Genomic DNA, 11,807 nt, shown 5'->3' on the forward strand with positions numbered 1-11,807 from the left:
GACTAATGGCATAAAGAGGGCATTTATGTTTCATTGTTAGTTGTGCTCAGATCGTGCCCTTTGTAATAGATATCACCAGTCAGGTGTTGGAAACATAAAAAAGCAACAGTTCAAACATACTTCCTATATTGACGTCTGTATATATGGCCGACATTCCTTACAGCGGTATAATTTAGAGCAAAGCATATTTCATGCCAAGTGACGTGGCTGTAGACTGGTGTCTGAATACTCCTCTCTTTCTAGTTGTGAATTGTAGCTTTGTCTAGACAGCCAAGAATGCCTACTAGTTCAGTATCCATACACTAGGTTGAAGTTCTAGACAGTGGATGCTGACACTCCAGTGAGTAGGATATTATCTTGATTTAAGACTCCTCTATTGGAAATGGGAGTGATCACAGTCTCTTGACCTCCTGTTTCTCTCCAGAGGGGGCCTCTGTCTCCGGAAGCGGGGATGACGTAATTCTCATTGAAGACGATTAATGCTGAACCCTGAACATAAAGCAGCCATGCAAGTGAGCATTTATTGGTACAGCACTGCCCTAGTAACTGCCTATCAAGTGAACACTGTCCATGATTGGTCAGATCTGTGTAGAAACATGGCAGCCTCCATCTCTGCAATCTTCGGACAGGCTCTCACTGCACTATGGTTTCTAAAGATTCCCTGCATGTTCACTGTGTAATCACTTCCCACATAGGCTTGCCCTGGATAACGAGGGGCTTGGCTCGCATGAGTAGGCACTGGCACCGCATGATGAGATGACCCTGCCCCGTGAAGCACTGCATGCGGATGATTAATTCTTTCTATAGTTGTGCGTGTGTGCATGTATCAGTCTTTGTCAGAGGATAATTTTGCCTTGTAAGACCTTGGTGTTTATTTCTTTTAATCTTGTTTACAGGAGGCAGACTTTCTGGACGAAGATATCCGAATCAGCCTGTCTAGAACCGGTCCGTCGTTCTTTTTGACTTAATGAATGACATCACATGGGTGTCTGCAATAAAGCGGTCATTGTGGGGATTGATGGTCTGCTGCTTTTCACCAAAGGGACTGGGTTGTGACATTATCCTTGATAACAAGAAGGCAAAGGAAGGACTCTGCCAGTGATAGTCTTCCAAAACGTGGCCTGTTAGCTATGTTCCTGCTCTGTACTCCTCTCAAGTCTGGTTTAGTTGTGGCATTTGACCAAGTGCAGGTGTCTGCCTCAAGTGCAGACCCTGACTCTCAAAACACTATTTTTTCATCGTTGTTGCTCAGTAATGAAGAATATTTAGATCAGGCTTGCCCTCTGCAGGCCCAAGTGCTGATATAACTCATAAAAACGTACTAACTTTGTACCCATGACAAACCTTGTTTCTGTAACTGAATAGTTTAATTATTTACATGACAGTGTAAAGTTCACCTCATACAGCTTTACCCTCACGCCTCATCATACACTGTAATCTATTTGTCCCCTCTTCTTTCCTAAAGGATTTAAACACCACATACATGTTGCCTAACTCAAGCTTTCGTTTATGCAAGTAGTCTCTGCCTAAATTTGCTGGACGTATTGGTTTATACTGAGTATCCTTAATATGAGGCAATGTGGCCTCCTCTTTTACCCTAAAATATTCAGCAAATTGCCTCTAATTTCTGATACTGCTGTGCAATCCATCACAATCCTAGTCTAGGAATACTCCTATTTTGGGGGCACATCTTGGCTATCATTGTCCTTCTCCCACATTGTGAACCTTTCAGAAGTACTTCCATCGCTGCTCCAATCTTTGGGAACATGTTGGTTACAGAGTGTAGTCATGGGCACGTTGGAGCGGTGATTGGAAACCAAGGTTTAAAGAACCAGGATAGAGTTGTGCAGACCCAGCATTTTAAATGCTTACTGTTGCACTATTTACCATTGACGTGTATGGTTTTACCTGAAATATCTCAGGACTTTCGTTTTTGTTAAACCCTTCCATCATTGCATCTCTGCTTTTGAATGCTTCCTGGTTAATTCTTGGTTTGTGCACCATGTTAGATGTGTGGTGCAATGTCTGTTTGCCATATTTTAGTTGCCTGTGGTTCCTATTTTTTTTTCTGGAGCAAATAGGGACTTGTGAGAAACAGGGAGACCTTCTGATATGCCAGTACACCCATAAGGTCAGTGGGAGGGACCAACAGAGCATTTCACATGCTGAGCTTTATCTTATTTGAATCTTGCAAAGAATGTCACATTTTCTAAACGCTTCCCAATCCCTCGTGGCCTTCTAGAGGCACTGGCCTCTGAGGAATTCTGCATATATCTCTGTAGGCCGTTCACAGTGATTTGAAATGTGCCATTATACTAGTTTTCTCTTCAACAATGAGTTTTATCATTGACCCCCTCAAGCCTTTTGATATTGATTCTGAAGTGCTGGTCTTTAATTTTTTTCAGATATTCATGATTTTTAAGCTAAACCTGCCTTTCCATCACAGAGCACCTCCACACTGGTGCTTTTGTTGTCAAGGAACCTTTCTCTAGCCTTTATTAAACAATGCCTCCATGCAGGCGTTTAGGTCTATTTATTAAGTGTATTTATTTGCCCTTGGGCTGTAGTTCATGTGAATTAGAATTGAGGATCTGTTCATGTTAGAGTTTGTAGACTGACTATGTTTCGGTTTTCCACAAGCTGAGCAACCATAAGATGTGGATCTTGCCTAGAGATTTTGTTTAAAGTTTCAAGACTGTTTACAAAGAAAAAAACTAAAAGAAATAACTATATATACAAAAGAAATGTACCATTTTTTGTTACTGTTTAAATTGATTAAAAAAGGTTTACTCTGTGTCATTTGTTTGCATTCCCAATGTCCTTGAGTTTTTTTGTTTTTATTATAAATAAAACACTTGTAGGTGTCTAAAGCTGTATCAAGCAGTTGGGCCTAAGTGTGGAACCCTTGAATGAAAGAACAAAGGGTATGCTGTTCCTAATTAAAACTAAAGCACAAGGAAAACCGGTTTTGCATGGTCATGGAAAATACAAAGATGGCGATTCCTCCTTTTGGAATTTAGGGCCCTCACACACCCGGCTGGGTGTCATGCTTCATCATAGGGCTGCTCCTCGTTGGGTCGGCGCTGCATTACCAGACGGGCTCCCTATGAGAGGCTCTTTAGCGGAGATCTTTTTTCCAAAAGCCGTTTAGGTGCCATGGGGGTGAGTGGCCTAAGAACTGTAGATGATGAAGTGCTAATGTGTCATGTGATGGGGAAATTAAAACAGGTGTGGAAGTACCACTGGAAATAATGTTATTCTATGGGTCTCCCACCCTGATTAAAAAGTAGAACAAAGGCGCAGATCTGAGGTAATGTCTCAGGTGGGGCGCTCTATTGCATGGTCAATCTGTTTCTCGCCTTTTCGTAGCTAAATCGTGTGGCGATTCGTCAGGACCAAAGAAGCAACACAACTATCTACACTTAGGTGGTGATGTGGTGACAACTACCTATTATTGTGTCTACCCAAACATCCATTATATGTAATACCTGATAGCACTTGACCAACCCAACTACGGTTTTAATTTCCCCATCACATGAGACATTAGCACTTCATCATCTACACTTCTTGGGTCCCTCACCCCCACGGCACCTAAACAGCTTTTCGAAAAAAGATCTCCGCTAAAGAGCCTCTCATAGGTAGCCCGTCTGGTATTGCAGCGCTGACCTGACTAGCAGCCCTATGATGAAGCATGACACCCAGCAAGGTGTGTGAGGGCCCTAAATTCCAAACGGATGAATCCCCATCTTTGTATTTTCCTTGACCACGCAAAACCAATTTTCCTTGTGCTTTAGTTTTAATTAGGTACAGCATACCCTTTGTTCTTTCATTGACTACGGGCATGTATGCTGGACCTGTCAAAAAAGCCCGCAGTCCCTCTTTTGTGAGTTGGAACCCTTGAATGCCAGATGGTTGTACAAAACTGAATTGAGTGCCATGCACTTTAACTAAGGCTCTTATTACAGAGTTGTCGGATTTTGGTGTGGGCATACAGAGAATTATGGGCTGTGGGCTGAATCTCCGATTCCTGGTGATATTCTTACACTAAAGGGAAATTGAGTTTTGTCCTCTGAAGGGGGAATAACCTGCAAAACCCAAGAATACCTGGGTCATGTTCCTCTAGTTTTTCAACGTTTCCAGGGAGAAATCTGCTGTCCTTTTTCACCTGCTCATTTCAAGTAGATGTCCGGCGCGTGAAGGTGTGGGTCCAGCCAGGGTTTGAGGGTAGACTGAGGAAAGCGCTGTCTGCTACAGCCCCCTCCCCCGTCCAACCTTCCACCTCTACTACCTGCAGTGCAGGCCCTCTGCAGCTGCTCGACCAGGTTTCCGTCATCAGCTGGTGAAACACACTGTTACTCCAGTATTGGAATTTTCATAGATTCACATGTTTGAATCATTCCCTGTCGAGATGTGAGTCTCCGGTAAATCAAAATAGCAATGCAAAGTTAACATAAACCAGAAAAATCGGTCTAGGCTCATTTTAGTTTTGTAACATATCTCAGTTGTTTTGTAAAAGAGACCAAACATAGGCTTCAGCAGATCAGAACACTCCTGAGAGAACCTCAGACCTTCAGATTTTCCTAGTACTGGAGCAGGATCTACACCTGCAAAGGTCCAAAAGGTGAGCTGCTCAGGGGTGGAGGGTGGGTCATATTTGAATCTATGAAAGACTCCAATACTGGAGAACTGTAGTTAGAGGTAAGTAACTTATTTTCTTACTCCAGTATTGGGGCTTCCATAGATTCACATGCTTGAATCAGAATAGCTAGAAGTCATTAGCAATTTTTGGTGCTTCCCTTCGGACCGACCAGCACCTCTAGGATGTTCACGAAAGTGATGGTGGGGTCGCTGCTTTTCTTCGAAGGTTGGTAAGACCAGGCTTCCCATTCCTCAATGACTGACTTCCGAAGTTATACCAAAGGGGATGATGGACCGAGCGTTTGAGCAAATCAAACACTCACCCCCAGTCAACTGATCTGGGTTTAATCCATCATCATTCCTTAGCTCACTCCACCACCCCAGTTCAGACATGGCCATATGCAAATCAGTCTGACCCTGTGCCTCATGGGACCAGTCCAGCCTGAACTGCCAAGCCGTGTCTTCCCTGGACCGGAAACAAGCATCCTGGGACTGATTTCGGGTTCATAACCCTCATCAGCCAGGTTATCTTGAATCCAGTGGCAAAGTGAGCAAGAATGATTATGGATTAAACCCAGATCAGTTAACTGGGGGTGAGTGTTTGATTTGCTCAAGCGCTCCGTCCATCATCCCCTTTGGTATCGCTGACTTCTGAAGTTGGGCTAGCCACAGTCCACCATGGACCACCCACAGATGACTGCAAATCTCACATCTTTGAGGCTCTCTATCAACGTGCCATAGTCACACCTACTCTTTCCCAGAGGCTCACATTCATTGGAACAGTTCTGCGTATGGTGCTCTTTCAATTCTTTCCATGTGGGCAGCGAGTCCAGGACATTCAGACTGATTTTGATGTTTGAATTTGTCCTGGGTCTTGGTGAGAGCAGCTCTGAGGCTGTTTGGCTTTCTCACCTCCTGCATCCTTTTTGTAGAACATGCCAGATAGCATATGCAGGTTCTGCAGTGGGACCTGAAGTCTCATTGGGATCAGCACCATGGAAATCGGTTGGATTCATCCAGGTTTCAAAAGGAACTGCGAAAGACTTTGGTGGTGGCTGCATGACTGCATAGAACAAGTGCACAACCCCTCCCTGTGCCACCAAGAGTCGATGGTCATGACTGACGCATCACTGCTTGGTTGGGGTGGCTATCTGGGAGAGCTGTCGATCTGAGGACTCTGGTGGAGACCTGCCTCCACATCAGTCTGTGGGAGGTGGAGGAGATTCGCTTTGAACTGAAGGTCTTCCTCCTGTCAGTCAGGTGCGGTCTGGTTCAGGTCTTCACACACACACACCACCAATATCATGTGGTACTGCAACAAACATGGCGGAGGGGTTGCTGGGTTCTGCTTCTTTGGAACTGGTTAAATCAGCTGGGGATCTCCTAGGTAGCCAATTAGCGGACAGGACTTTTCACCACTGTAGAGAATGCAGTGTCGCCTTGAGCCTTTACATCAATCGCACCAAGGACCATCATGTAGACTGTCAATTCTTTGAAAGGTTTGCAGGAGCAAAGAAGAGTAAGGCAGTGTAGGAAAGAATCATTTCAAGGTGGATAGTTCTCTCTATCAAAAACTGCTATGCACTGGCTAAGAAGCAGTCTTAGAGGCCTGAGATAATATTCCACCAGAGCCAAGACTGCAACCACTTTGCTGGCTTGCAGCACGCCTTTCTTGGACATTTGTGAGGCTGCAATGTGGGTGTCTGTACGCGCCTTTACAAAGCACTACTGCCTTGATAGCTAGTTCAGGCAGGAGGGACACTGCCCATTCAGTCCAGCAGGGCCTTTTGGCCTGAGCAATTCAACGGACTCGCTACCTTGGGAGGTACTGTTTTGGTATCTATTCACAAAGTGAGAAATGTATGGTTAGAAGTATCCATTAGAAGAACGAGTTACCTTTGGTAATACTTTCTGATGGATACTCTCTAAAGGCAGATTCCTCACTGACTATCCCATCTCCCACTTCTGTGGAATGGGCCCGTTCTCCATCTAAAGAGTTCCCAATTTAGAGATCTGCACACTGTCTCATCTGATCAGTCAATGAATCTGCGTCTGACGGCATTGACAGTTTCAAATGAAACTGACAAACACACGTGGTTATATGTGGCTCTATCATCAAATCCGGGTAGGACAAAGTTGATAGAGCCGACACCCCCTACAGGAACACTAAGGAATTGTTAGAAAATATTCTCCGGATTCAGTCTGGCGCCTAGGGGTATTCAGAATCAGTGTAATCTGCAGTTAAAGTATCTACCAAAGAGCTTACTGAAAGTAAGTAACTTGTTCTTTGACTTATTTCTTTTAAGCTGATGGAATGTTTTTGTGTGCAAAATAGCCGCATCATCTGTTCTATATTACTTAAGCACACGGATGGTTTCCTATTCACTTTCTGCATAATAGCAGTGAATACAACTAAGACTTCTATAGGGTCACCTTGTATCAAGCTTCACCGGCTAACGAGGTGCAAAGGAGCAATAACTAGTATTTCTGCAATATTTGCAGTGAAATCAATGTTTTCAGCTTGGCGTCGCAAACTTGAGACTCGGCGAGTAAGCTCCAATCTGCACCATAAAAATTCTAAAGAAGGAAAATTATGTAAAACTATAGAGAGTGAGAAAAATGAAGAGAAACACGTTACCTGGAAGCATGCTTTCCTTTTGGGACACTGCTCAAAACTGACCTATAGGAATGTGAGGATATTGCATGGCTTGACAACAGACAAAATAATAATATAATGTCGAAAGGCTGGTAGGAAGTGTTAGACGAACTGGTTAGGGATATGTGGTAAAATAGGTTTGGTCTGCATCTCATATTCACCATAATATTTGGAATATCTTTAATACAATGGTAATTCCTACAATATTTGCAGAAGAATAGCACATTCTGGGGATACAGGGCAGGGCCCCTTCATATTGCCTCTCTAAGAGCAAGAAGTTATCTGACCGGTCTGTTGGACTCTATGCACTGTTTCACCGCTCTAACATTACCATAGAGTTCCAGTTTTTCTCATCCATGCAGGTCCAAAGCGATCTCTTGGTGTCTCTCTGACATTTCTCAGCATTTCCATTGTGACTCGGTCATATGTCTCCGCCTGAAAGTTTCAGGGTTCAAGCCTTGTCGAAAATGCCACAAACAGTCCCTTTTGAACCTACATAATATTCATATGTTGTCTGGGTATGGAGCATGCTGCTGTGTTCTGTGATTCTTGTGCCTCCATGCACCTGAACGCCATCTTGGGCCGGGAGGCAGAGTTGTTTTTGGCTAAGACCTGCAGGATGACTCCAAAGCGATGTAATGTTCTCACAGGCAAGTCGCCTCTCATAGAATGAACTCCATAGAGATGTACCACTAAAAAGTGCCATGGGATGGAGATGCCTTTTTTTCTCAAATAAACTGTTCTGCTATTGGCTCCATACTTAGTCTTGGTGCCAGTTTCCCAAGTCAGACTGTCATTATCTGACAAGACTCTGATGTGCGAAAAAAGCTGAGACTAGGGTTTCCGGGTCCCTTGGCAGACACCACACTACAGGGTATGTTGAATGTATTACGGATGAGCCACTGCACACTCTGGGCTGGTCGGAAGGGGAAGCACATTCCTGCAGGCCTGGCAACTCTGGTGGCACTGATGCCATGAAACCATGGCCTTCAGTGCCCAGGAAAAAGTCCAAGCCTGCCAAAGCACCACCCTCTGTCTGTTCAGAGCATCCTTCAGCACAGATGCCGACTGTGATGCTGCTCTTGAAACCGTCGGAGTAAATTATCCACGTAGTGAGAGAGGGTTCCTCACTATTAACTGCTGGCAACTGGATTTAAATAAATTGTGAGTGGCCCTGCCGTCTGCTCTATTACCCACCAGCGTGTCTTCCAGGCCAATAAGAGCATGCTCTATGGGAACTGGCTAAGTGTAGCGAACAGCTCTCCAGATTACATGGAAAATCACCTTCCGGACCTGGTTGCTGAAGGATTGAATGTATCCAAATAAATCTTTGCCTGAACTCGGCACAGTATTGTGCAGTCCATTGGCATGGCTGTTGCCTTGCACCGGCATGCTTGTATGCGTTCCATATGCTTTTCCGGATATGTCCAAGCCACACTCATGGGCTGTTCAGAGCAAATCCATACTCCTCCCTAGAGCACTTCAAAAACAGAAGAGCGTGCATTGGGCATAGCCTCCCCAATCCTTCAAGAACATCGACAATATAAAACAATGTGGTAACAGTTGTGACAAAGACAGCCTTTTCTGCGGTTTTTTTTAGAGCAGAGACGTTTGCAGTAGATACTTTCTTCTTGCCCCGTTGCCCCAAAATTCCTGCAAACACCCCCTTAATCATCATACATCATCCTTCCAGTGAGGATTAAGTCTTCCATTTTCCACTAACTGGAAGATGATCGCAATTGATGACTGGGTCACCCAGTTAATCTGCAAGGGCCACAAGCTACACTTCCTGTTCCTCCCTTCTAGACTGCCCCTTCTCCCATCAGGAAATGTTCCCAGGAACACACAGCAATTTTGAAGGCAAAGGGGCCATAGAGTTGGTACCGCTAGGAGAAAGGAGTACTTGATTCAGTTCCCTTTATTTATAAATACGCAAGAAGGATGGCAGTCTGAGACCCATCCTACATATTTATTTCTGAACTTGTCCATTGACAGGACAAGTTCAAGATGCTATCCCTGAGACAGGTCTTATTGGCAGTGGATGTGGCAAGATTGTGTTCCTTGGACCCTAAATATCTAATTTCACCTTCATGTTGCCACTTCCCACATGTTACATGAGGCTTGTTGTGTGATCCTAACGTTTCTCTACATGGTCTTGTCATTCAGCCTGACAGCTCCATGAATCTTTGTGAAGTAGTGGTGGCTTCACTGCAACAGTCAGGAATCCATGTATTTCTATACTTAGACAATTAGCTATTGAAAGCAGAGTGCTGTTGACAAAACACCTTTGGGCAAGGGCTTTCGGCATGACTTCGACTTCACCCACAACATCCAGATGTCTCGCACAGAAGCTAATCTTCATTGGAGGCAGAACTGGATACAACTTGTATAAAGGGTTTACCTCCTTCTCTGAAGACCGCAAATATTCTGCAGAGAATTCTGAGGTTTCTGATTCAAAATCTGATCCTGGTATTTTGGTCTTGGGTTTGGTTGCCCTTATGCATCCTGTTGTTGGAACACAACAGATGGTGAATGACCGCCCTACCGTGCCTGAGGAGAAAGTGGCTCCAGCATCCAGATAACCTCTCGGCTCAGGGGAAATGTTTTCAGTCCGTTCATCTGGAACTGCACTGGTAGGCAGACCCATGCAACCTTTGGGTTGTGCTTCTCCATCTCGCACTCCCCTGGCACTGTTTACTGTACTCGTAGATGCCTTTTTGCTGGGATGGGATGCCCATCCCTGCGTGGGGCCTTTGGTCTGCGTCAAAGCAGCACCTGCACATAATTGTGATTGAGCTGTGGTTGGTCTGTCTTGCAATATTTATATTTCTCTATTCCATCTTGAGGAGCAATATTCAGATTCTGTGGGTAACGCAACTACCTACCATGCATTATATAAAAAGTCTAGGTGGTTTGGATTCATGGACCCTAATTTTGGAGGAGATTCGTCTGTTGTCTTGCCAGCGGAGAAGTGTCCTCTTCATGGTAGTAGTCCATCTCCCAGGCTTCCTCGGTGTGAAGGTGTTTCCTCTGCTGTCTCACTACAGGACCACCAGTGAGTGCTGCACCATGAAATGAACGAGGTTACCATTTTCTGCCATACACTTTCCTCTGAATGGTTCCCTGGGGGATATCTTCAGGTTCTCCTTGCCTCCAGGCAAGCTGTACGCATTGCTGCCAATTCAGCTTCTGTCAAAAGTACAGATGGCTAAATTGGATTACTCCAGTGTGGCCTTGGAGGCACAACAATCTGTTGGAAGTCAGTATTCGGCTGCCTATTCGGTAGAATAGACCATCTCTCATAACAGAGTTCTGATCCTCAACCCCAATCGGTATGGCTACACGCCTAGAGATAATGTGATACCAGTTAGAGTGCTTTGACTTCCTCATGAGATTGCATACGCCATTTTTGCAACCGGGAAGCCTGATGCCAAATCCTTCAAGGCAGGTCATAGAAACAAGTTCATTTGTGGTGTGAGTAGGAAGGCACCACCCCTTCAAATCTCACCTTACGAAACACACCGGCTTCCATCATCCCTTGTACAGCAAGGTCTGGTGGTGGCTAATTTTAAGGGGTATCTGCGGCTGTGTCTTCCTTCAGGTATTTTCTATATCAACTGTTCCGATTTTGAGCATTTTCTTTTTATTAAAGGTTTGCTTACCTAGTTTTCTCCCACTCAGTTTATTGTTCCTCAGTGAGATTTAAATCTTGGGGGTACTATCTTTATTTCAACAACAGTTTAACTGATGCACAGTTTTCCTATCCGACTTCTTACCCTGAAGACAGTTTTGCTGGTGGCAAAAACTGCAGCTTATAGAGTTGGAAAACTTCAGACCCTATTGGTTTGTTCCCTTTCATAGTTTTTACTCATTTAAGTTGCTCCTTCACAGATTCTCATCGTTCTTACACAAGGTGGTTTCTGCATTTTATATGGTTGCCTTCCAGCCTCTTTCTTCCTCTACATGCAACCAGAGGAGCTGCTGCAAGTAACCCTTCGACGTACTGCATCGTATTTTATCGACCGCACTTCAATGATGCTAAAAAGACCCATAGCCTCTCAAAGGACAGAAAGAGGCTTTTCTTATTCAAACACTTAGCATGAAAACGCTGTGGCCTCCAATAACACTCCCAAAAGAGTTGGTGGTACTACTTTACCAAAATTGCGGGTGAACACAGGGTTTACCTTCACCAATCAGAGACCAACTTTCACCCTAAAATGCTAAGCTGTTCAACATCCTTGGAAAAGTCGACTCCCTACCATGCGGAATAAATGGTTCTTGGAGGGCCCTTGTTGAACTGAACATAGTTTGCCAAAGCTGAGCGACCGCTCCCTGATGCCAAACCCTGGCCCAGTACGCTAAACTGCCTTTGTTGGAGTCACGAGCCTGTTTTGGAACCAGCATGTCTGAAAGCCTCTTGAGAGAGCCTAGTTGGTATGTGCCCTGTCACTCGGAGCAAGAGGAGACCCAGATCTCTAAGGAGGGTGAGGGGGTCTCTTGAAGGACACAAGCG

The 11,807-nt window shown here is 44.7% G+C and overlaps 1 protein-coding gene across 8 annotated transcripts in view; it reads left to right on the forward strand.

Annotated features, from left to right (window-relative positions):
- TDRKH (tudor and KH domain containing) overlaps window positions 1-2,794 on the forward strand; it is a 375,719-nt gene extending 372,925 nt beyond the window's left edge. For 4 of the 8 annotated variants that reach the window (XM_085639768.1, XM_085639772.1, XM_085639774.1 and 1 more), the window contains 2 exons: window positions 425-512; window positions 897-2,794. In XM_085639768.1, coding sequence (XP_085495894.1) covers window positions 425-480 — 56 coding nt within the window. In that variant the 3' untranslated portion in view covers window positions 481-512; window positions 897-2,794. The remainder of the gene's footprint in view (window positions 1-424; window positions 513-896) is intronic. The other 4 variants (XM_085639770.1, XM_085639775.1, XM_085639771.1 and 1 more) reach the window with 2 other exon arrangements.
- Window positions 2,795-11,807: the final 9,013 nt, after the last annotated feature.

Source organism: Triturus cristatus, chromosome 12 (assembly GCF_964204655.1).
Source record: "Triturus cristatus chromosome 12, aTriCri1.1, whole genome shotgun sequence".
Taxonomy (NCBI): domain Eukaryota; kingdom Metazoa; phylum Chordata; class Amphibia; order Caudata; family Salamandridae; genus Triturus; species Triturus cristatus.